The sequence below is a fragment of the Osmerus mordax genome, chromosome 17 (genome assembly GCF_038355195.1).
Source record: "Osmerus mordax isolate fOsmMor3 chromosome 17, fOsmMor3.pri, whole genome shotgun sequence".
NCBI lineage: Eukaryota > Metazoa > Chordata > Actinopteri > Osmeriformes > Osmeridae > Osmerus > Osmerus mordax.
In genome coordinates, this window is record NC_090066.1 from 8,515,871 (window position 1) to 8,541,112 (window position 25,242).

Sequence of the window (25,242 nt, forward strand, 5' to 3'; positions counted from 1 at the left end):
TAGATAGTCCACATATTTAAATTGTAGGTCCCTAGTGGTTTATTGTATGCACCTTCCTGCCAAAGCAAATTCCTTGTCCGTGCAAACTTTCATGTCAAATAAATCCTATTCTGATTCTGATTCTGGTGGACGGTGAGTATCATGTTTGCCGGTGGCGGTTTCAGATGTTTTTTTTGTGTTTCACCCCCCCCCTTCTTCTTGCTGAGAAGCGACGCTTCCCTTAAAGCCATGGAGGAGAGCAAGGTTAAAGGGATTGGTTTGAAGGCGAACGCGCCTCGTCGAGGGGCTCTCTCAAGGCTCGCTTTCCTCTCCTGTCGTCATGCCCGGGAAGGAGGTCTTTGTTCTAACCTCCCGACATTCGAGAAAAAACACCCGTACTGAATCCCCCCCTCTCCCCCCCGCTTTCCCTCCCTCTGTCTCTCTCTGCCCCACTGCCAACGCCGTCCACCCAAATAACATCTGTCAAACGGCCGCGCCGTGTTACCATGACTACGCAAAACCAGGGATGAGGGTGTGTGTGTGTTTTTCTCCCTCTCTCTCACTCACTCTCTCTCAGATTATGACGTCACGTCGCCTCTTCTCACAGTTTTTCTAATTAAAATCGCTGGGTGCAGCTGCTGGGTAGTCTTAACTGCTACAGTACTACATTCCATGAGAGAGAGAGCAAGAGAGCGAGAGAGCGAAATGTACCGACTGGAGCAAAATGGCTCATCCAGCCTTGCGTCGAGCCATCACCACCAGGGCTAGGTGCTCTTGCAGCGACCACAAAAACACTTCTATGGGAGAAAAAAAAAAAGAACAAAAAAAAGAAAAAGGGCGATGTTGTCCAGATAAGAGTTAGAAGTAGCTCTCTGTCCACTGCAATGGGAAGTCAGCTGCAGCTGCGGAACACTCCAGTAGAATGGCGACTCCCTCGTCCAGCCATCTATCCCTCCGTCCTCCTCATCCCTCTCTACCCTAACAAGTAGCTCAGTCTTTGGGCTGGTTCGGATAAAGGGCCTGATTGATGCCGTCTCTCTGGGCAGGCAGGCCCAGGGTTTCTGGTGAGCCCTTGATGAGGCTCTTGAGGGATTTGGGGCCTTTGGCAGCAAACCCCTCCTCCGGTGGAAGAGCCACAGAGCCATTGATGGGGAATCAAAAAGGGCTAATTCGACCCAAGACTGGCGCAATCCGAATCGAACCGTCGTTTCAGGTATCGTCCGTGTCAAGTGTGGACGACGGCTATGTCGTAGCATAACGACTGGAAGGAAGTGACTGTCCCAACGCTGGCCCGATGGGAGTGTCATCGCTCACTCACTCACTGAAACAGCACATGGTGCGATGATACACCGATAATAATTGGCACAAGATGCTGAGGTCGAACACCTTCACTAAAATAGATGACCAGGTTCACGGTTTGACCCCCAGCGAGGAAGCCCGGTGATTAGATGAGCCTGCGGAGTGATGAGGAGGGCCGTATGTGACAGAACAGTTGTTAACGAGGTCTCGCGAACACCCCCTCATCTTTTTCTTTCTCATCTTCCCCCATCTCCGGACAACTGTCGACCATCCAGTCAAATGTCACGCTTGTTACGGTCACGCTCGTTACGGTCACCCAAGCGAGACTGAGAGGCGTCCAGTCAGCGAATGCGTTTTACAGATGAATGGGAACAGTGGCGCGTGTGAACGGGTTTCATGTTTGTTTTCAGGAACCCGGAATGTTCCGCCGTTTTCCTTTGAGGAGGAACCCGTGGAGGGTCGGCGAAAGCGAGAGAGAGATCACACGACAGACAAAGCAGCTATGATGCCTCACGTCGAAGGAGTGATTCCAAACAAGCGTGCGCGAAGATGAAAAAAGCAGTGCAGCGAGGAGGAGGAGGAGAGTCATAGCCTTCCACTTGGAGCAGCTGTTCCACCACCCTTTCTCCACCCTCCACTTCTCCCTGTAATTGGCCAAACAGGCGGCATCCATCTCAGCGGATGTGGCACAGTGGGTTCTGGGCCACACGTGCCCGCTCCGGTGCCCAGCGCAGGATTTTCACGCCTGGCATACCCGCCACGCCTCTACCCCCACCCCCTCCCCCACTCCACTCCAACACCCCTGCCCCCCCCCTCCCACCCCCACCTTCGTCACAAGACAAATCACAGCCATGGGAAAAGTCTAACCAGGCAGGGCTAACCTGTGTCAAATTGAAGGATGGTGTGTGTGTGTGGGCGTGTGTACACCCAGTCCCAAGGACTGTTGAATGCGATCGAGAACGTAGAGCCAGGTCATAAGAAACAAACCAAATAACATGCATGCGTGACTGTGTTCCATGTGTCACTGTTCGTTTTCCCGACACGTTTACATGGGAGGACGTTTTCTGCTCTCCCGAGCCGTATCAGTGTGTGTGTGTGCGTGTGCATTTGTACGTGCATGCTCATGTGTACTGCAAGTGCGCCCATGCTCGTGTTGCGCCTCGACTAAATGCAGCGGCTCCTCGGGGTCTCCACGCTCTTTGAAAAGCCGTTCGCCCACGCTCGTCTCTGTGCTTCTCTTCCTTCTCCAAAGCCCCTCACACCTCCGTATTTACAGTGCCAATATGGGAGGAGAACAGCTCCTCTAGGGAAACCGAAAAAGTACAGCGTCGGGTCATGAAACATGGATGCCCACTGTGTGGCTGCAAGGGAGACAAACCACCACCATGCCTCATATCTCTCCCCCTAATCATCTTTGGGGGTTCGTCGTCGCTCTCCCTCACTTCCTGATGTTCTCGGTCCATTTCCACATTGGGCTTCATGTTCCTCCTCCCTTTCTCGCTCTCTCTCGCTCTCTCTCGCTCTCTCTCGCTCTCTCTCGCTCTCTCTCGCTCTCTCTCTGGACATACACCCTGTATACAGGCTAGTCAGATGGGCTTGATGCGATGACTGACTGCCTCGCAGAGAGGCAAAACTGATCTTTCGCGTCGTCATTGCAAATGCCTAACCTTTAGAAGTGGGCACCGTTTCATATATACTACATTTCTGAATCCCCCCCCTCCCCCTCCCCCTCCCCAATTGAATTTCTCGACAGGAAACGGAGTAACGTTTCTGAAAGAAAGACGGATGACCTGTGGAAAGTACCGGATGACCCCGTGGTTCCCCTACTCTGTGTTACTTGTGCTAGGGCAGTCTCGGAGCCCCCCCCCCCCCCCCCCCGCTGGGTCTCCGCTCCGCGCGGACGACGTTCGGATGCCTCGGCCGCCTTCTCGCATTCCCACAGCGGAGTCGATATCCCGCCTGTCAATGGAGTAGTTATGGCGGCATTAGCATCATTTCAACAGCGCATGATGGGGAAATGACACCGCCGAGTATTGATCGGGCCTGCATGCCTAGCCCCCCTCCCTGTGATCCCTCGTCCCCACGAATGGGTGCAGAGATGAAGAAACGCGATCAATCAAGGAGACGGACACACTTTGCTCTCTCGTGATCAATGCTGCCCATCCAATATGGGGGCGCAACCCGATACCTTCAACCGCTGGGGCTGAAGCAATAAGCTCGTTCCTGCACAGAAAATCCTTGTTTTTGTCCCGATATAAATGACAGCTTGGCAGACAAAAGACAGTGGGGGCCACATTGTCTGGTGAGATAAACTGAACATCCTGCTGTTTGTGGGCATCTTATTAGATATACTGGGCCACGGTTTCAGGTCTTTGATCCAAAATGCTTTGATTTTCCCCGAGTTTACACTGTGTCTTCCCATTGTATTGTTGTGCAACGACTAATAAGGAAGAGCAAAGATACTAGCAGCCAGGCAATGGATGGATGGATGGACGAATAATTCGGCCTGTTTTCAGGTTTGTTAGAGAGAGGACAACAAATGAACCAAAACAACATCTACAAGGATTTATCAGTAGCGGGGATAAGGCCTCTGTGCTAAGTGCATTTCTATAGCCCAGGCTTTATATGTAAATAGGTTAAAGCCCCCATCGAGACATTGTAAGTCTATAGTAGGTGGACTCCATGTGATTTAGTCGTTTGTCATGAGATTAAACCGATTTATCTACCACTTCATTAAAAATGCATTTGGATTTCATCGTGATAAGAGAATCCCAGCAGTACAGGCAACGCGACTTGGCGGGAGGGATCCGTTCGATTAGTACTGGAAGCCTCGCTATACTCTCCGTAACAGGGGGACCTGTGTGAACCACCAGCGAGGCGCTTTGCCCTCCCAAGATGTCCAATTTAGCGCTCCCGTGCGAGGACATGGATCCCTGGGGAGCGTTGTAATCCAATCCCAGGCTCAAACGGGACGTAGGCCCCAGTCTCTGGAAGGATGTGCTCCCTGCTCTCTGATTGGACCATCTGCTGTGAATGTCTTGATCAAGGGCCCCGCCCCCTCCCGCCTCCCACCCCTGGGACTGCAACGACAGATGGTCCACTACAAGGGGGGCCTTACCCCCACGCTCTCTGCTCCTCTACGCCTAATCCGCTCTTTCCTAATGCCCCCCCCTCCTTCCTCTTTTTCCTCCCTCTCTCTTTATCCTCAGACCAAAATAAAGATATCATTCCAGTATCTAGGATCTCTCTCTCTTATTTCCCTTCATCCTTCCCCTCTCCCTCTCCCCACCAAGGAGCAGTTGACAAGAGAAGAGGGAGGGAGGCATTGCTCCGGCAGGGGAAGCAAAGATGCTGTGTCCAGTCGTGTCAGCAGAAACCAGGCAAATATACACCAGCTGTCTGAATAATAACTTTACACACACGCCTACCCACAAACACAACATCACCTGCATTGTGCTCACCACAAGTGCAGGCGCGTACAGTAGCGACCGAATCGGATGACATGGCTTGTGCCTGTATCCTTCAACGACTGTCATTCCGAGTCTCCTGCTACCCCATTCAGGATGTGATGAGGGTCGCGTTCACGGAGGACGCCCAGGAGAAAGGAGCAGTGGGGCAGCTGCTGATCTGGCCAAGCGCGCACAGCTGCCAGGGCCATCCAAAAACACAGGCTCCGACTGAACCGTAATCCCCACGAGCAAGAGCCATCTAGAGCTCGCCCCACATCTGGATGAAGGAGTACCACGATCTGACCATGAGCCTGACCCGAGAGGATCCATGGCAACAAAAAAAAAATCGATTCGCACAAGAAGCGTTCCATGACGCGTGTGGTCTTCAAATCCTTCAACTACTCCTACCAAGCCTTCATTTGGTCATTTCAACATCTCCAGGTTCTCAGACCAGACACTGAGCAGGATTGATAGGGTTTCTTCAAGGCGGGTTGGATGGCGACGCGCTGTAGATCCCAGAGGATAAGTCTGGCCTGTTAGACTGTGTGTTTTAGCTCGTGTGCGCTTAGCTCCACCGGCGTTCAGTGTGGGCATGTCAAACTTGGACGCTACCATGCCATGAGTTCCTGGATCCCCGGTCAGGTTGACTATATCAGGTCTCGGGCTTTCATGGAGGATCAAGGGCATTGTGATCTAAGCTCTCCATATGGATCAGGCTGATCAGTAGATCAGGTCTGCTACTGTATCACTCCATTCTAAACCAGATCAGACTAAGGGTGCAGATTCCCTTAATCTTCAATTCAATTAACTGCAATGGCAGGTTTCCAGAATTTCACACAGTGGCATCTATTTTATTTCGTAGAACAAGACAGGAATCAGCCCACTCGTTCCTACATAGAAAGAATAGTCTATTCCTTGCATTATCCTTGAAATCCCTTTAGCAGAGGCTGATTGAATGGGGGCCCCTTTGAATGGATAGGCGCTCGATGGATCCACCTAGACTGTGCGTGCTTTCATGAGCTCGCCGGGCACACTAAGGGGCTGCCTGCTGCAGATGGTGGGTCAGGGAGGCCAGTGAACCACCCTCAAACAGAGAGCCACAGCTGCAGCCGGCCTCATCCCTCACACGCCTGCTCCCTCGCTGGCTGGACGCGGACCAGCGCTCCACACTGACCTCCGTCCAAACCCTGCCAGCCAGCCGGCCAGGCCAGGTGACGGTGCCGTGCGTGCGTGCGGGCAACCGTGCCAGCTATGCCACAGAGACGGACATGTTCTCGACACAAGTGCCCCGTGATCAACAGTGTGATGAATGAGGGCCTTGTCTGGATCTGACAATAGGGTACACATTTGGCAGTGGCGCCTTAATGACATTAGGTCTGCATTAGGTGACTGCCCCACGAGGTTTATTGGATTGTCAAAAGGATGTGACAAGATTATGAAGGATGAGGTCGGTGTTAGTGCGAGCGAGTCAGCGTGCATACAGGGGGGGGGGGGTGCCACTATGCATACTGTATGCGTGTGGGTGCGGGGGGGTGCACGTGCGTGCATACGCGTTTGTGTGGGTGTCTTTCACGTTTGTGAGGCAGAGGTTAGCTATACCTTGACTACAGAATGGTTACGTCATCGTTTACACTTGGAGGGTCAGGCCATCATCATTGGACTCAGAGGGAGCCACCTGACTGGAAACCAAGCAGTATAGTCGTGCATTGCCACAGTGCATTGGCTTCAAATGAAAGTGTCCCTCTGCACGATAAGATGTCATATACATAGCAAACTGCCACAGGCAAATTTGTGTTTGATGTCTCAAATTATGCTTGATATATTTTGAATCCCTTGTAGTCGATATTGTTTGGTGAGTAGGACGATAGCATAATAATTGACACAGCATTTGAATTCATCTTATAGTTAACATATAGTCAATTGGTTGTGTGAGGTTTACAAACCAAAAATGTACATAACAAAGCATTAGCCTTTTTAAGCTTTCATTCATACCTTTCCGAATGAGGTCTTCGATATCTTGGTCGAAGCCCAGTCGATGACATTTGCTCCACAGACCCATGTTGGTAGAATTGTACTGCCTGCTGCACTCGTCCGCAGCGCTCATGGCGAACAGCTGCCGTCGATTGCGAGCCAACAGCAGCTTCTCCTCCCAGTGGTCCAGCCTGGATCGGCTAGCGCGCAACGGGAGACTGTTGTTTGGGATGTAAATAAAGCCTGGGACCTTCCGGCGGCTGGAGAAACTTCGGCACCGTTCCCTATACCTCCTGGCGTCCGTTTCGTACCAGTGGTCGGAACAGATAGCCACCGCTAGCATACCCAGAGCGCAGAGAGAGAGGGAGAGCCCGGCGTAGAGTAGCAACTTCCCGGCAGCCATGCTCGCTTCTCTCAAAGCCGCATCAGCACCTCAGCATATGGACAGGTCCTCTGCGTGCAACCGCATCCAACAATTCAGCTTACATCACCCCTTGAGACCAACATTGATACCATCGTTGAGGTGCCGACATACAATTGAAGTTAATGTAGATAGCACAAGGCAATGTCTTCGTTTAAGCCGCCGAATGATGTCCTGCAAAGCCTTTGCTGCTGCGGGAGAGCGAGCTGCAGCTGCGCGGGTACAACTCGACGAGTGAAAAGATGCTTATCTCATTCCTCGCTCAACGTCCATCCGTTGCCCTTCCCATGCAATTTGCCTGAATGGGGGGAGACAACCATAGGGACGGATGTTCAAACCCATGCAGACAGTTTCAAATCAACACCATTAGCCAGCTGATCGACGTAGCCCATTAGGCTATTATTCAAATTGAATCAAACATCTCCAGAACCTTTATTACCTCTGAATAATACGCCGTGTCTTTGCTTGTTTTAAAATATATATTTTTAATTGTGTTAGTTTAGTGAGCAGTGTTGTGATTTTAAACAACCACCCCACCCTTGAAAAAGGCAGTCTGATGTTCGATCAAAAGCATGGCTACCCAAACTAATTTGCGCAGCAGAGTAAATGGAAAACAGCTGTCACACCTTTACATTAACTAACCAGTGGCAATTGCGCGGTAGTGTTTAGAAAGAAAATCATGGGGTATTTACTTCACATTCCGTATGTCTACTTATTTCCAATAAGCCCCAAAAATATATTATGTAAAAAGGATTGGTCTATGCAACTCACCGCCTTAAATGCTTTAGTTATCTCATTTATTCCAAACGCAGCCGGAAACTATAGCCTTATGTGTTGGGAGTTCAAATATTCACAGCAAGCCTCTCAAAGATGTTTCTTCACTATACTGACATGCGCTGTCGGCAATTCTCAATTTATGTTGTTTGACGTGGCAGCTGCCTTCGCTCTCATTACAAAATTATCGAGATAAAATGCTGTAAAAAAAACTACAATGCGATAGGTTGCAAAATCACGTGGGTTGGTGCAAACATTTTAGGCTACACTCTACAAATAAAAGCCTTGACTATATAGGTTTTCCAATCTGATGATGTCATGTAGGCGAGCCACTACCGATATTAATTTTCTATTTACGCATCTTCAAGACACCATCGTTTATGACTGCTAATCAAATGTGTTGTACCATTTAATAAATTATGTAGTCACATCGCATATTTATTGATTCAATCTTGTTTATTGTGGATAATATTCTTACTTGACCAAACACATTGTCACACCCGCCCACAAAGTAGATCTCGAAATGTAATTTGGACCTTTGGTTCAGACCTAATTACCCTAACTATGAGACGAAGAGGATAAGAGTAGATAGAAGAGACGTTTAGGCCTAGTATTTTGATGTATGGAGAAAAATACAATCTAATATATGTTGTTTATGACTGTATGAATAAATGAATAGACCTCTGGAAACACTGACACCACTGACTCCTGCGCATACAATAATTGGAAGACGGGCATTCCTGAATAATTTATGGGAGTGCTAGTGCCCACCTGTCAGTGAGTCAGCCTACAGCTGGAGAGTCATCAACTTTGCCTGTCAATGTAGCTAGCTTCCCTGGCGAAGGAAACACTAGCAGCTCAATAAAGAAAACGTAGTTCTGCCCTTATTCTGTGGCAGCGTCCTTAACCTTATTCACGTGCCTTTCACTTCAAGATAACCTATTGTAGCCCTAAATTTGACCTACCCACCCACCTATACCTACTTTTTGGAAACTGGGAACAATTTCTATATATTTTTCTATGTATTGTTTTTATAATTATTATACATTTATTTATTTATTTATTTGGGGGTGGGGGGCAGATCCATAATTATTTCACTTTAACAACAATATTCCACTGTTTTTTGCGGCGGTTGTCTTGCGTCTTGTCAGTCTGAGTGACACTTTGCAGATTACTAATCACTTTCAAAAAGTCAGACATTGCATTGTTGAAAAGTTATTTCCCACAGCTTTTCATTTTTAAACATACACTTTGAAAATTAATTTAGTTTCTACAATGCACCCAATTTGTCGATTGCTATTTGTGTACATGTTATCTTGTTTCATTTTCATCGTCGGCGCTGTATTAATGGATACATCCACTGCTGGAGGAGATAGGACGTGATCGTAATGCTGATGGGGGTGGCTGTTAAACTGAACCTCTCCCTTCAACAGATCACCACCTAGTGGACAGACCCGCTGTCAAAACCGAGCGCGTTTTCGTAGTGACGTCAATGCTACAGCCTCTCTCCCCATATGACAGTTTAAGAAGAAATCTGATTTTTTCCACCTAACAATGGGAGTGACACGCAAGCCTTTGATGAGGTGTGTGTTTGCGTGTGTCTGTGGGTGTGTGTGTGTGATTGCGGTAAAGCAACTAGGATCAATATTTCTTCCTCTGACCTTGTTCAATTGTGTAGCTTGTGATGTAGCAGGCCCTATACTCTCTAGCAACTACAACATTGGGAGCAGCAGGGTATCAGATGGCTGAGCGGTTAGGGAGTTGGGCTAGTAATCTTTAGGTCGCTGGCTCGATTCGCCGGCGCTTCACCCTACTTGCCTCGGGGGGAATGTCCCTGTACTTACTGTAAGTCGCTCTGGATAAGAGCGTCTGCTAAATGACTAAATGTAATACTTGTCCTTCAGTGTTTGCTGTGAGGTCCACTTATTCTATCATTATGCCAAGCTAGGTGAGTCATACATTATGTCAGGGTCCTCTGACCACCCACTCATTGCTCTAATGTTTTCATGATCAGCTCTGAAGCTGTGTGTGTATGGGGCTGGGCACACCAGGGCAGACAGTGTACTGTACAATCTCCTCCAGGGTCCCACTACCTCCCGCTCCCTCAGATCCTCTTCTTCCATACACCTGTCTGTCCCCTCTGCCCGCCTCACTACCATGGGGAGTAGAGCATTCAGCCGCTCTGCTCCCTGTCTCTGGAATGCACTACCACCCCAACTCAGAAATATTGACTCATTCCCCCATTTCAAATCGGAACTCAAAACCCATCTGTTTAAAGCTGCATATTCCATTTAAATATCATTTACTCTGCCTATTACTGCTTTTTTAATGTTGTTGTATTCTTTATTTTTGCTGTTTTTAAATGTAATTTGTACGGTGTCCTTGAGTGTCGAGAAAGGCTCCTTTAAATACAATTTATTATTAATGCCTGGCTGCCGTTTCACAATTTCCTGGCATTTGTCGCCATCCTGTGGTAGTTTAACATATAAACTATAAACGTCACAATCTGTCACAATCTCTCTTTTTATGACTTGTCAAATCAGTCTGATTTGCAATTATAGACCAATTATAGTCGGTATACCAAAAAAAGATATTGCTTTTTGAGGAATACATTTTATTTTATAGACTTATTTATAGATTTGGCGAGTGCAAAAGCATTTCATTGCCTCTTGTTCCTCGAAGGCATTCGGTGGACTCTCAGCTCTTACAGTACTCCTTTGGGTATGCCTTTGTCTAACATCAGCAGCCAGTGGAAGTTAGACGTGCTCTGGACAAAGTATGACGTTGGACAAAGTCATTTGCCAAATGCACTGCCCATTTGATACATGGTGGCCAGGCTAAAATCCAAGCAGAGTAGAGGTGTACTGTAATGGCCAGATGTCCCAACTATTGAAAATGTATATTGAATTAACAGTCAAAACCATAACAACAAAAATAAAACAATGAGATAAGACTGAATCACAGAAAGTATAGAGGTTAAAATAACACAATGTGTAGTTATATAACCACCTTAAACTATGTAATAAATATAAGAACGTTTATGTGGAACATAATATAATTTGCACTTTCAAACAGGCCATCAAGGTTTAAGTGGAACTATATACACAAATCTAAAGTAACTGTGTTGGACGGATTGTTTACGGCGTCGGACTGTTCCTCACGCTAGATCCCATGTGGTCAACGTACATCAAAACAATATACCTTTATGCTCTTTTATTTAAACGCCTTTTGTGTAAAGTAACTAATATCTATGTGTACAAAAGACAAATTATAAATTAAAATAATTGGTTAGAAACGTTTTTGCCAAACGAAAGACAAATCAAACCAATGCGACCTGCGTCTGCGCAGTCATCTGTTCATTCGGTGGATGGGCTTTAAACTATTCATGGCATGTCTGAAGGTTAGCTTGCTAGCGTAAAGACAACATTAAGCAGTATATTTACGTAGCTTTAAAACAACAATTAAGCTCCTAAAACAGAAAATCCATGTGTGGATTCATTCTTTAGAGGTGTGTATGCATTGGATATTACAGGACTGTCTGTCTGACCAGATACAGGTACGTATTGGCTTTGTAGCCACAGTCAGTGTGCCATTTTGTCATTCAATGTTGTGGCATCCTGTGCCAGAATGGACATCACATTTGGCTAAATATTTTGGCAAATGCTCTTCTCTGTACATTCCAGCAATGGCCAATCTGTCCAACTATGCTGTGCGTATGGCGCGCCTCAGTGCACGCATCTTTGGGGACGTGGTGCGCTCCACGGACTCCAGTTCCATGAAGGTTGTCCAGTTGTTCAAAGAGCAGCCCATGGCCCAGAGGAGGGAAGTCTACGACTGGTACCCTCAGCACAAGATCTACTATGCACTGACACAAAAGCTGAGGTTCATGGGATTGTTCAGGTAACTAGATCTCTTAATGTGTTTGAACACGATTTAAGTTGGATGCAGGCCCAGTGTTGGTCCTTAATGGAGACGCTCCCTCAATAACCATATTTTCCCCCTTTTACAGAGATGAGCATGAGGACTTCAAGGACGAAATGAGGCGCCTAAAAAAACTACGAGGCAAGGGAAAACCAAAGAAAGGAGAAGGAAAGAGAGCTACCAAGAAAAAATAAGATTAACTTTGGTATTGGACTATTGTTTTACCTTGAGTGGCCAGAGTAATGGCATGACTGACAACCACACTCATTGTGGAGGACAGGAGTCATTCTCGAATGATGGGTCAAATTGACTTAGTAGAAGTTTAACAGCTGGTCAATGCACGCCTTGTTAGCATATGTTTGCAGTTGACCAATACAAGGTTTGTGTACACATATTTCACATTGTTTTGATCTTATTTTTTATATCCAGCTCATTATAATCTGATCATGCGTGCCCCTGATTGCACAGAGACATTACTGTATCAGTGTATGTTCAGTGTATGTTTATCATTCTAAAAAGCTGTTTCCCTTTTACGGTCAAACCATACATTAACATGTAAAATAAAATACTTCTGAGTGTAAAATGTTTAGTTTTGATGCATTCATGACCTACAGCAAGCATCATAATGCAAAAATGGATTCCAGTGCTACAGCCTTTTACTATTTGCTACATCGGATGGCATGGTGTTAGTCTACACTTTGCCAGCTCTGCTGCGTTGGGTTACCCAGCACATTGCTTGCCAACAAGATATTGTTAGGAGGAAAGTGCAGTGTTATACGGAATATATTGAAAGTCCAGCCTCATAGACAAGCTTTAAGAGATAGTCAGTGTCTAGTAGACCCCCCTGTTTCATCTCATATCCTTAGTCACAGCCACGGCCACCTGTCCACTCAGCTGGTGTCCAGAATGAGAAGCCAGCCCACTCATTCAATACATCTGATAACATAAAAAAAAACATCATTGACGGTTTTTGGCAAATGGGGATTTTTATAAGGACCATATTTAGGCCAATATTTGGGACATTGTACTCCCCAGTGCACGATGCTGTGAGTTTGTGTAAGAATATCCTATTGTAAATTAAGACCTGCGCAGCTGATTAAAAAGTCACTCATTGAAAAACTGTTCAGATGATTTCAGGAGCATGTCAACAAAAAAGCAAACAAACAAGACAATGAAAAAAGCCTTGCATTTCGAGATACTTGATGTTATTTGCAAGAAAATGTAAACAGTGTTTCAGAATCCACCTATTATTATAACCCTATTGGCTATCACGATAGGCTACTTCAGCACTGCAAACTATCAAACACCAATCAATCGCTGAACACACTACCCATCTCTCATCAGATGCACTAAATCCATTCCCGTTAACCCCGAAAACAGTTTTTCTCGCGTTTCTGTCTCCCCCTCCTGTACATCTGCCTACGTTCCTTTCCTCTATTATTTTCCACTCAGTTTCTCGCAGTTTAAAATGGCGGCGTTGAGCAGCGCCGAGTCCCCACCGCCCGTCTTCAACGGAGACACCATGGACCGTGATCCGGAGCGGGAGAGGGGACTAGAAGAACTGGGCGCCGGGATCGACTCCACCTGCTCCATTGGGATACCCGAATGTCCGCAGGATGAGGAGGTATGCAACGGGGTACAGGGGATAAAGAGGAGCGAGGGGAAAGGGATTCTGAGCGGAGGTAGCTGGATGTAAATCTTCAGGAAACACCGGCTGTAATATGGATCGTGGGGATGCATTGCAGGGGGCGAGACGATGCACACAAATGTATGATTTCATCTAATATCGTGCATTTGTTAACTGACTTTAAAGACTTTTATTCCGAATTTTCGTGTAACAACGGAGATCAATTTGTATCCCTATTTTATTCCGCAGGCTCAGTGTTTATTTCAGGCCTGCCATATTTCATTCGATTTTCGCTTTATTTTTTCCAGCGGTCTTACTGCAGCTGCAGCCAACGACAGTAGGCAATAGCTTGCCGTTCTCAAACCAGTTGGCAATGATGCGGTTGCTTCTCCAAAGCCTTCTACCGTTTGCGACCTAACATAGGCTATCGCTTTTATCTTCTGTTGACATGCCTACGTACTAGGATAAATGACTAAATAGTTACTTTTCATTTGATTTTGGTGAATTATTTGCGGTCACTCTGGGCCTTTATGAATTGGGGTTTGTCCTATGAAAGCCCAGCTTTGTTGTGCCTAAAACGCTACTACATTTTATATTCAACATTCCTTATTTTAGGTGGCCCATGAAGGAAAAACTGAGGAACCAAACATCCATGCGTTGGCCTATCAGTATACATTATTGGTCCACATAGACCGAAACCAAACATTGCAGTCAATCAGAAAGAAAATCTTTAAAGTGTAGTCTTTGCCCAGCTGTTTTTTTTTTAACTTGCTGACCATTCTTTCGATCGAATTCCAAAATTGTCACAGAGCAATAATGAGCACAAAAAAAAAAAAATTGTGGTCCTGTACTTTCCTAAAAGTTGTTTAAAAAGTTTAACATTTGAGAAATGCCAAACCATAAGATCTTGTCGGGGTAACTAATTGATTATTGTGGAGTTTATTGGTCTATTGGATAAGTGTGACAAGGTCTCCAAGCCTTTTATACCACAACTATATAATTGGATCAATTATAGACTTAATTGGCTCAGGATTTTGGTCTACAGAGCGATGGGCCTACCAAGCATGGTTAGGATTTGGTAGAGCTATTTGGGGGTCAAAGTGATGATTGCAAAATGATCCTTTGCTCAGCTGCATTAACCCCAATTTGTACTTGAACGTTAGCCCATCAGGGCTGAACTTGTAGGCTTGGCTTGCAGAGTCTTTCAAAGCCTGCCTGGCTGTTTGCGGGCGTCACGAGCCGGGGTGTGGACAGAGAGCCTGGGGAATGTTCCCAGGCCAATCTCTCACCTTGTTGTGGAGTGTTAACCTTCTGATCCCCCCCCCCCCCCCCCCCCAGCCGTGGACATGGCTCTCTCGCTCGGAGAGTGCGGGGGCAGAGAGCGCGTTTCGCTCCAGTGCCGCCCGTGTTCCTGTTTTTAAAGAAGGTCTGTCGAGAGGCGTCACGAAACGTTTCAGTCAACGCTTTGCTGTCTTCTTTGCAGATATGGAATATCAAGCAGATGATTAAGTTGACGCAAGAGCACCTTGAAGCACTTCTAGACAAGTTTGGTGGTGAACACAACCCCCCGTCCATATATCTTGAGGTGAGCGGAGTGTGCTGAAATATCATGGTCTCCGAATCTGAGGTAACTTTGCATTTCTTTGTACCGCCCGCAACCTGCATTTCTGAAGCTGATCTGCCGTCAGATCACTCTCTTTTCCATATTGTTTAAATGTTTTGAATCCCCCCCCCCCATTGATTCTAGATCAGTGCACCTCGAGTGTCTCAAAGTAGCACTTGGAGACACTTGGACAAATAAAGGCTTTGTTCAGTGTGGGTGAAGGTCCCCAGCTCCACCTGTAGGCTGTGGGCGGCCGTTAACCTCTGACCTCCTCCCCCCAGGCCTACGAGGAGTACACCAGTAAGCTGGACGCCCTGCAGCAGAGGGAGCAGCAACTCCTGGAGGCCATGGGCAACGGCACCGACTTCTCCTCCTGCTCCTCCTCCCCCATGCCCGGGCTGTTGGAGGCCACGATGGGCGGAGGAGGAGGGGCCCAGGCCTTCCCCTCGGCCCCGAACACCCTGGCCGTCCTGCAGACCCCCTCCGACGCCGCCCGAGCCAACCCGCGCTCTCCACAGAAGCCCATCGTCAGGGTGTTCCTGCCCAACAAGCAGAGGACTGTGGTAGGTTGGGTGGGGGTGGGGGTGGGGTGCTGTGGGAACGGGGAGGTGTAATGTCGGAGTACGTTGGTTTGATAAGCTGGGGGGTGGGTGGGTGGGGGTGGGGGGGTTGTGTATTGGGGCACAAGATGGCAGATTTACTTGGAGCTCAGCTCGGTGTCTACAGTGCCTCCGTGTCACCTCAGCCAGGTGTAATGACATCAGAGTACTGTTGGCCAAAAACACATCCTTTCGTAAATAAGCCTATCTATAAGCCTAAACTATCTCTTCATAACTGCATATCACCCTTTTGTGTGTTCTGCATGATCCTGTTTCGTTTTATCATGCAGGAAAACAAAAGGCCCAGCTCTTAGTTGAGGTGTGACAGGCCACACAAGGGTGTGGCCAAAACAAATGACCTAGGGTTCTGACGCGACTGTGAGCTTAGTTAAATAAATGCCATGTTTGTTTGACGTCTCTTCCAACCGAAGTCGATGCTTCGAAGGAAGGGCTGTTTTTGAAATGTATCCCCCCCCCCCCTCCTAAAAGCTTGGCGAGCCATGGGCAGCCAGGGGAATGACTGAATGTAGGTGACCCCCTTTACTTTGGTAGCTGCACAGTGTGAAGCTGTCTGCTTGCAAATAGAAGCCGAGAGACAGAGAGACAGAGAAGTTCCACAGCGCTTGTCCAGATTTTAAGGAGAGGAAGAGGGTGAAGAACGAAAGGGATCCATTTCCTTTGACAAAGCTCGATAGTTATCTCATCAAACGGCTTTGCCTCTATTTGCGAAAGCCTTAGACGAACGGATTTGATTTGAAACGCTTGACCAGCAATTGAGGAAAGTCCGGTGTTGGCGTGTGTGATGTGTGCCTCAGGTCCCTGCTCGCTGTGGGATGACTGTCAGAGACTCTTTGAAGAAAGCTCTGATGATGAGGGGGTTGATCCCCGAGTGTTGCGCTGTCTACAGGATACAAGATGGGTGAGGGCCGCTAACCTGTCTTTCAGAACACACATACATAACACACACACACACTGTTTGTACTGAACATGGTCCACTGTTTCTTTGTGATCCTCTCCGCTTGTGCCGTACTGAACAATCACTCGTCCAAACGGGTATAACGATTTGCGTACACACGGTTGATATTCACTCCGTCACAACCAAACCACGAGCTCGCCACCGAAAATCCTCCTCTTCCTGTTTCAGAGAGAAGAAGCCCATTGGTTGGGACACGGACATTTCCTGGCTCACGGGGGAGGAGCTGCACGTGGAGGTGCTGGAGAACGTGCCTCTGACGACCCACAACTTTGTGAGTACGAGGGTGATCGGTGGCGATCACCGGCGAGGGCAGGAAGTTCGACCGAGCACAGCACAGGCTTAGGAGTCAGGTCGTTCAGTCCACCCGGACAATATTTGCTTCTCTCTCTGAATGTAGGGTATGTAAATAACCAGAAGGCCCATTCATGTTGAAACCACCCAGTCCACTTGTTAGAGCACACCCATCTCTAATAACCTGTATGCTAAGCTTTAGTCCAAACGGGATATCAATTGATCTATTAAAAATAACTTGCTATTTAATATTGTGTGTTTGTGTGTGCGTGCGTCTGACAGGTGAGGAAGACATTCTTTACTCTGGCTTTCTGCGACTTCTGCCGGAAGCTTCTGTTCCAGGGCTTCCGCTGTCAGACCTGCGGCTACAAGTTCCACCAGCGCTGCAGCACCGAGGTGCCCCTCATGTGTGTCAACTACGACCAGCTGGAGTGAGTACATGCCGGGAGGGGGTGGGGGGGTGGGCCCCCGCCCCACTTTCAAACTCGACATACCCTTGGACTCAACTGCCAGTCGCTGTCTTGAAATACAGTTTGACCCAAGACAAGGTTTTAACAGTAATGACTTGGTTCCTGACTTCCTCCTATAGATGTCCTCTGAGACTGATGTGAGGTGTTTCTCCCCATCTGTGTGTTCCTGCAGCTTGTTGCTGGTGTCCAAGTTCTTCGAGCACCACCCCATCACCCAGGAGGAGGTGTCTTCAGAGGGCACCACCCCCGTGTCTGAGGCCTACCCCTCGCTGCCCCCCTCGGACTCCCCCGGGTGGGTCGCCCGCCACCCGTTTCAGTCACGACCGCCGTTTCCCTCCACGTGTCTTTCCGTCTAACCTGAAGTTGTACCCCCCCCCCCCTCCTCCTCCCTCCAGGTCCCTGTGCCACGCCAGCGTGTCTCCGTCCAAGTCCATCCCCATCCCCCAGGGGTTCCGCCCCGGGGAGGAGGACCACCGCAACCAGTTTGGCCAGAGGGACCGCTCCAGCTCCGCCCCCAACGTCCATATCAACACCATCGAGCCTGTCAACATCGACGTGAGTCCTGCCTCCCTCTCTCGCTCTCTCTCTGTCTATCTCTCTCTTTCTGTCTGTCTCTCTCTATATATCCCTCCCTCCCTCCCTCCCTCCCTCCCTCCCTCCCTCCCTCTTGCTCTCTGTCTCTCTCTCCCTCCCTCTCTATCTCTCTATCTCATGTTTATCTCTTTCTCTGTCTGTCTTTATATCTGTCTATCTCTCTCTCTCTCTGGTTGCTTTTGGAGGCTCGCCCATGTTTACCGCCGAGACGAGCCGGAGTGTTTGCTTTTTACCCGACACTTCGTATTGTCTGTAAAATCTGCTGTCCGTGCTGCCAGTTTCTCACACGGCACTGGCCTACGCAGGGAGATTCTGTGGCGTTTCGACGCGTTCTGACATTTTGCCGCTCCTCTGATTCCAGGACTTGATTCGAGACCAAGGTTTACAGAGGTCCGAAGGAGGTAAGGATGGAATCCTCGTCGGGAGGGGGGGGCGGGGCGCTTACCCCCGACCTCCCCCCCCCCCCCCCCCCCCCCCCCACATCCACTGAGCAGCTGTTCCCCTCATCCTACCTCTGCGTGCCTTCTGTGTCCCACACAGTGCCCCGCAAGTTCAGACCACCTCTCTCCCGTTAAGTTCCCCTTCCGCCACGCCTGCAACCCCGACAGGACACGACGCCACAAAAACAAAAAATCCCACACTTATCTAGTCATTTTGTGTGTTATGAAGTGGCTCCTGGCTCTTTTCAGAGGGACACATCCCCTTTTAAGAGCCAGAAGTGCCCAGGGATATCGGCTTATTTGCCCACACATGCCCCATGTTGAAGGGGAGCGCTGTACTAACTAGAGAATGAGAAATGGGGTGGAGGGGTGGGTGGTCGGTTGAGTGGCGAGGCTTCAGGGCCAGTGATCGTGTGTCTGTCTCTCTCCCCACTGCAGCCCCCCCGACACACCCCGCCCGCTGCTTCAGGAAGCACCGAACACGGACCTCAAGCCCCCTCCTAAACTCCTACCCCAATGACATAGTGTTTGATTTTGAGCCCGAGCCCGTGTTCCGAGGTAGCTAGGCCTCTGTGTGTGTGTGTGTGTGTGTGTGTGTGTGTGCGCGTGCCCCCCCCCCCCTCCTCACCACCACCCGCCCCTCCACCAACCACCTCCGTTTCACATCCACTGTGTGTGTGTGTGTCTCTATTCTCACTCTCTCTCTCCCTAGCTCTCACACACACACAATCTCTCTTTCTCTCAACCACACACACTCTTGGTCCCCTACAAGGATCTCATGGGAGTGTTGCACCAATCAGAGAAAAGACTAATTCAGCGTAGCTTACAATTATCCTCAAATCGTTTTCTCCTTCCAGTGTGTGTCTAAAATGAGACTATTAGAATACAATAATGCGACACGGTAAAAATTCATAACTTTAGGCACATGCATCGATAGTTTTATATGATGATTTTCTGTGGTTAGCCATCCAGAAGTCATTTACCTGTTGTGATGGTGTGCTAGATTTCCCATGATTCCTCACAGAACCAGGCACCACATCACCTCCCAGCAACCCACGCTCCTCTCCCCCCTGCATGTGGAGTGTGACCTCGCCTCACTCACAGCACCAGGGCACAGACACAGATCCCTCAACCCCCCCCCCCCACCACCTTCAAAAAAAACAAAACACCATCCCCTTCTTTCCCCTTCCTTTTTGCTTCTTCCTTTCCGTCTTTCTTTGCTTCCCTCCCTCCATCCGCGCTCTCTCTCCTCCTGTTGCCGTCTTTTTGACCCTTCCGCTTTCTGTCATCTTCATCCTGCTTTTATTTATTTATTTTTCTCTTCCGACCCAACCCCCTTTAAAATCCCTCCCTCCCCCCCTTCCCTTCCCGCCTCCCCCCCCCCAACCTCTTAGGGTCCACGGCGGGACTGTCGGCCACGCCCCCGGCCTCCTTGCCCGGCTCGCTGACCAATGTGAAGGCCCCGCAGAAGTCTCCGTGCCCGCAGAGGGAGCGGAAGTCGTCGTCGTCGTCCGAGGACCGCAATAAGATGGTGAGGCCTAGCGACGTCGCTAACGACACAGAGCGGACTTGCAGCTCGGTTAGCACCTAGCTTTACAAAAAAAAAAAAAAAAAAAACTGTTCTGGACCTACCCTAAACCCTCCGGTACCTCCTCATTGTGAAGCGATATTTGAACGTGTACTTTTAGCAGTTTTAGCGCCGTACCTGGCAGATTTGACTGACGCTAGTTTCCCCCGACAGAAAACCCTGGGTAGACGGGACTCCAGCGACGACTGGGAGATCTCGGAGGGCCAGATCACCCTGGGTCAGAGGATAGGCTCTGGCTCCTTTGGAACGGTCTTCAAGGGGAAGTGGCACGGTGGGTCCCATGCCGCGCTCTGCGCTCGTTCATGTAGCATGGTACTGGAAGGGGGTGACCGCTCTGACCGTGTTATCCCCACCATCCTTAATCTGTGGAGATGGGAGGGATCGGACACGACTGGAGCAGGACCGGCCGTCTTGTTTGGAATCACGGATTGTCTTTAAGAAGAACTAATAATATGCACCCCCCCCACAACAGGTGATGTGGCGGTGAAGATGTTGAATGTCACTGCCCCTACTCCGCAGCAACTTCAGGCCTTTAAGAACGAAGTGGGAGTCCTCAGGTAAACACTTGTTGACATATTGATGACCAGAAGCTACACTTTCCCCCCAAAATAATGTCAGCGCATATTTTGCTTACAAACCAATCCCCCAGTTTTAGGAACTGGACCAAGTCGGCTCTAACCCCTCCCCTGTCCCAAACAGGAAAACGCGTCACGTCAACATCCTGTTGTTCATGGGCTACACCACCAAGCCCCAGCTGGCCATTGTGACCCAGTGGTGTGAAGGCTCCAGCCTGTACCACCACCTGCACATCATAGAGACCAAGTTTGAGATGATCAAGCTCATCGACATCGCCCGGCAGACCGCGCAGGGCATGGAGTGAGTGGACCAATCCTAGCGTCCGTTCACACCCACCATTACGCACCCTCGACCCACTTTTTCGGACGGGTGTCAATGTCGGCTGGTCACGTGCAGTCAGCTGTTCCAGGTTGTTTTGCTTCATTTTAGACTTGTTTAGAACGACTTCCGACTAGTTCACAACTCTTTTTATTTATTTTTTTTAAGACGTGTAAGAGCTGAAACGAAATGAATTTTTTTCCTGCTGAGCTTTTTTTTGCGTCTGGCTGGTGTGTGAAGTTTTCCGTTTTTTGCTGTGTCTGGTTTTTGCTGATTTTGTTTTTTGTGTTCCTCCTCCAGTTACCTGCACGCCAAGTCAATCATCCACAGAGACCTGAAGAGCAACAGTATCCTTTCGAACGCTCCCTCAGCCACGGCATTATCAAGCTGGAGACTCAGTCACAGTGCAAAGTCCATAGTTAAAACGACGCCATCTCCTCGAGTGGTTCTCCAGATTGCTCTTCAACTTTCCCAAAAGGTCATGCCCTTAACCCGTGTCTCCTCCCAGACATCTTCCTGCACGAGGACCTGACGGTGAAGATCGGTGACTTCGGCCTGGCCACGGTGAAGTCTCGCTGGAGCGGCTCCCACCAGTTCGAGCAGCTTTCCGGCTCAATCTTGTGGATGGTGAGTGTACCCGCATCAAGGAGTCCATATCATCCACCTGTGTTCCTAACTGGATAGGCAGTCCTGTTGACCTGTAAGGAACAGGCATTCCGATCAACTCATTAGCCATTGTCATGAAGTCACCTTTTATTGTAAAGATGAAAAGACCTAGGTGGCTGCTGTGGAGACATTTGTGTACTATTACCAAAAAAAGACATAAAACATTGGTATCGTCACATCAATCTTGGATCAACGTACAGACGTTGACATGGCTTCGCTTGAACAACGTCTGCTAATTCCACAGCACTTTGCTGATGTCACGGTGGCTTTGACCTATTTTGCTCTGGCGGTTCTGTAACAAGGTTTGACCGCTAAGATGGAACGACTTCTGTCTCCCTCCGCAGGCTCCAGAAGTGATCCGCCTGCAGGACAAGAACCCCTACAGCTTCCAGTCAGACGTTTACGCCTTTGGCATTGTGTTGTACGAGCTCATGTCTGGTTATCTGCCCTACTCCAACATTAACAACCGAGACCAGGTGAGAGCAGATTCTGGTCCAGACAGATTCTTCTCCCCAGAACTCTATAGGTCCAATGCTGATTTTAAACAAACCTGGTGCACTGGTATTAGTAATATACTTTCCAGTCAAGTCTCTCCTCAAGGTTTGATATGTGTCCAAACAGGCAGTGACAAAACAAGGGGAAGACCCACATTTGAAATAGCCTAAACATTTTCCAGAATCCTGTCTCCGCTCCCATGTACATGAGCTGAACGTGTGTTTAGAACCACAGAAGGGGGAACTCCCACTTGCAGCCCTGAGGGGAAACGATCCAGGAGTGAGATGATTAGCTCCTGTTGTCTTGTCGTTAATCATCACCCGGAGCAGACAAGTTGGGTATGGCTGTTTTCATTAGTTCTCCGTAGTCTTCAAGTAAGTTAACCCTCCACACCCATCTCCTGTGTAGATCATCTTCATGGTTGGCCGAGGCTACCTGTCTCCGGACCTCAGCAAGGTGCGCAGCAACTGCCCCAAGGCCATGAGGAGACTAATGGCCGACTGCTTGAAGAAGAAGAGAGAGGAGCGGCCCCTCTTCCCACAGGTAAGCTAGCACACACGCTACTGCCCTACTGCCTCACAATGTGGCAAGACTTGAAATCGGAACTATTCTAATCTTGGCAACTGCCGGCAGTCTTTGACAGGGAAACATGAACTTTCCTCCCTCCATTTGGGATGGGTTCTGTTTCATTTCTTTGCTCCGTCCTTCCCAAACGTTTAAATACTCGCCTGTCCAATGAAGCTAGGTAAGGCATTGCGTTTGAGAAGGGAGTGAAGGAAAATAAAACTGAAAAAAGCCTCTGTGTGGGTGTCCATGTTTACTGTGGTACCACCAGGGGGCGTCAGAGTGCTGCATATGGCAGCTGTGTGGAGGCCGACTAACTTGAGGCCCAGGGAGCTCTCTTTTAATAACGAAAACAAACAGGATACATAAGCTTGTCATACATCAGTCAGGGGGTGGTTAGTTAGTTACTGTGCCCCATTACTTTGGCTAGGCAGAGCAGCCGCCCTGTGTAATAACCTTCTTGAAATAATACTATTCAAGAATGGAAATGTAACAGAATGGATTGGGAGGAGTTGAGGGTCCAGAAAATTCCCTCCTGGTTTTAAGAATGCCGTCAGCTTGTAGTCCTATGAGTCCGTTTTCTGATGAGGTTCAATAAACAACGTCTCCAGTCACTTGGGGGAAGAGAGCAGGCCCTCTCTCCAAACTGAAGGGGTTAAAACTGCAGATGTCTTCAGAAGGCTTCCTGTGAACTCAACGATGTGTACCATCATGCCCCTCCCTTCAGATCCTGGCGTCCATTGAGCTGCTGGCTCGCTCCTTACCCAAGATCCACCGCAGCGCCTCGGAGCCCTCGCTGAACCGCGCCGGGTTCCAGACGGAGGACTTCAGCCTCTATGCCTGCGCCTCCCCCAAAACCCCCATCCAGACTGGGGGCTACGGTAAGCAACACACCCACATCCACACACACACACGCTCGCGCGTGTACACGTCAACTTAGTTACGTCTCGTACATAGTTGCACGCCAGACAGATCGACAGACTGCCCTCATTGAAGCATGCCTAAAAAAAACCTGCTTACATTTCACGCGCGCACACACACACACCGAACAGGGAGTATCCATGTCATACATAAACAACAAAAAATCTATGTGCAGTAACTACCTTTTTAATAAGAGCCCTAGAGTACCCTGCAGGGTTTTCAACAGTTCAGAAGTATAATCTTGTAAAAGAGCCATGATGTCAATGTTTTAGTGTTGCTGTGCTGGCGTCAGGGTATGCATGCTGATGGCCTCTCTCTCTTCTCCCTCTCTCTCTTCTCCCTCTCTCTCTTCTCCCTCCCTCTCCCTCCCTCTCTCTCCCTCTTCCAGGGGAGTTTTCAGCATTTAAATAAGTGCTGCTGATTTTGACAGTCCATCCCTCGTCACTTCTCAACAAGTATTGTGTTCTACGGTGGATTCCTTCATTACAAAAAAAAACAAAAAAAATGATATATATAAATATATATATAGTCTCAAAGAATGTGCTGTTTACTTCCCGTTTGAAACATGAAGGGAACAGCCCTGGAGCAGCCCCCTTTGGCAGGTCTCCGTTGGGAAATTGGCACATTGACAACAAAAAAAAACAAACCCACATCAAATCCCAAAAAAACATTGAAAATGGGTTCTTAAGTGAGATAGAACGACACGGGATGAAGAGGAGGGAAAAAGGCGCGTCGGATAAAAGCCACACCAAACACGCTTGAGGAACTCCAGGAGGGACGGCGATCTCCATGGAGACCCCCCGGCAGCACGATCTGCACGGAGGGGGGGGGGGGGGGGGGGGGGGGGAGATGAGGGTGAAGAAGGGGGAGGTCAGCAGAGGTCAAAGGTGTTGGCGACGCGTGCCTTGTCATCTCCTGGCCAATGGGAAATGATTGTAGGCAGGTGGGCCGGGCCACAGGAGGAGCACTCCGACCAATGGCGACGCAGGGCTGGCGGACGGCGTGGCCGGCCTCCCTCCCTCCCTGCCCATCGGTTGTAGAGAAGTGGATGGATCCGGTTTAAGCCAGTCATTAAGAGGAGCTGGAGGCCACAGTGGACAATGCTAACAGGGCAATGACTTGAAGGATATTGATACAAATCTTTCTCTCTTCATCATTTGGATCCCAATGCATGGGGAATTGCCGGCGTTGAGCTTTTTTGGAGAGTTTCATTCGATAAAGGAGACGGGTTGCTCACCATTTTTTAAGGAGAGTGGTTTTCTCCCTCTGAGCCACACACAGTGCTAATTCACTTGCCTCAAGCATTACAGGATTGAAGTATTACGACGTCCCCCACCAGTCCCTTCAATGTCCCCCCCCCCACCTCGACCCTTCCGGTGTCTTGCCTTCTGAATTGCCTCAGCCGAAACCCTCACCTGTGTCCAGACAACCATCCGAAATTCCTTCCGACGCCTCGTCTCCAGGGAGAACACGACGACACGCCGTCTCCTTGACGAACGGGTACATGGCGACGGACGGCGTGTGATACCAAGATGGCTGCCAGTGCCTCTCTTTGTCTCTGTCTCTCTCTCTCTCTTTCTCTCTCGTCTCTCTGGACTGAATGGCAGTATTCCCGGGACTTGAGCAGCGATGGAGAAAGAGGATGTCGTCGTCCCCCCCCTTCACTACCCCAGCCCCAGGCCTGCCTCATTTGGGCACGG

The 25,242-nt window shown here is 49.0% G+C and overlaps 3 protein-coding genes across 5 annotated transcripts in view; 2 read left to right on the forward strand and 1 right to left on the reverse strand.

Annotated features, from left to right (window-relative positions):
- The window catches only part of tmem178bb (transmembrane protein 178Bb), a 55,152-nt gene extending 48,051 nt beyond the window's left edge, over nucleotides 1-7,101 (reverse strand). The window contains exon 1 of the mRNA XM_067254551.1: nucleotides 6,720-7,101. Coding sequence (XP_067110652.1) covers nucleotides 6,720-7,101 — 382 coding nt within the window. The remainder of the gene's footprint in view (nucleotides 1-6,719) is intronic.
- Nucleotides 7,102-11,255: 4,154 nt separating this feature from the next.
- Nucleotides 11,256-12,392, forward strand: mrps33 (mitochondrial ribosomal protein S33). Of its 2 annotated transcripts, none has more exons than XM_067254682.1 (3): nucleotides 11,256-11,449; nucleotides 11,577-11,793; nucleotides 11,903-12,392. In XM_067254682.1, exons 2-3 carry the CDS (start codon nucleotides 11,579-11,581, stop codon nucleotides 12,006-12,008), a joined length of 321 nt encoding a protein of 106 aa, XP_067110783.1. In that variant the 5' UTR covers nucleotides 11,256-11,449; nucleotides 11,577-11,578; the 3' UTR covers nucleotides 12,009-12,392. The 2 variants fall into 2 exon arrangements, with proteins under 2 accessions (XP_067110783.1, XP_067110784.1); XM_067254683.1 differs by having other exon boundaries at nucleotides 11,272-11,401; nucleotides 11,903-12,384.
- An 890-nt stretch (nucleotides 12,393-13,282) lies between these two features.
- braf (B-Raf proto-oncogene, serine/threonine kinase) lies at nucleotides 13,283-24,391 on the forward strand. Of its 2 annotated transcripts, XM_067254078.1 has the most exons (20): nucleotides 13,283-13,438; nucleotides 14,925-15,026; nucleotides 15,326-15,607; nucleotides 16,459-16,562; nucleotides 16,788-16,890; nucleotides 17,193-17,341; nucleotides 17,553-17,672; nucleotides 17,776-17,935; nucleotides 18,336-18,375; nucleotides 18,853-18,972; nucleotides 19,809-19,945; nucleotides 20,156-20,273; nucleotides 20,475-20,559; nucleotides 20,702-20,878; nucleotides 21,197-21,243; nucleotides 21,405-21,523; nucleotides 21,907-22,038; nucleotides 22,466-22,600; nucleotides 23,349-23,502; nucleotides 23,931-24,391. In XM_067254078.1, the coding sequence occupies exons 1-20, from the start codon at nucleotides 13,283-13,285 to the stop codon at nucleotides 23,951-23,953; spliced, it is 2,463 nt and encodes an 820-aa protein (XP_067110179.1). In that variant the 3' UTR covers nucleotides 23,954-24,391. The 2 variants fall into 2 exon arrangements, with proteins under 2 accessions (XP_067110179.1, XP_067110180.1); XM_067254079.1 differs by lacking the exon at nucleotides 18,853-18,972.
- Nucleotides 24,392-25,242: the final 851 nt, after the last annotated feature.

Bases quoted from the DNA above. Each gene is read 5' to 3' on its own strand.
- mrps33 (XM_067254682.1), top strand. From the start codon at position 11,579: ATGGCCAATCTGTCCAACTATGCTGTGCGTATGGCGCGCCTCAGTGCA. The intron at 11,794-11,902 runs GTAACTAGATCT...CCCCTTTTACAG, and splicing joins AGGTTCATGGGATTGTTCAG to AGATGAGCATGAGGACTTCA.
- braf (XM_067254078.1), top strand. From the start codon at position 13,283: ATGGCGGCGTTGAGCAGCGCCGAGTCCCCACCGCCCGTCTTCAACGGA. The intron at 17,342-17,552 runs GTGAGTACATGC...GTGTTCCTGCAG, and splicing joins GTCAACTACGACCAGCTGGA to CTTGTTGCTGGTGTCCAAGT. The intron at 21,244-21,404 runs GTATCCTTTCGA...GTCTCCTCCCAG, and splicing joins CAGAGACCTGAAGAGCAACA to ACATCTTCCTGCACGAGGAC.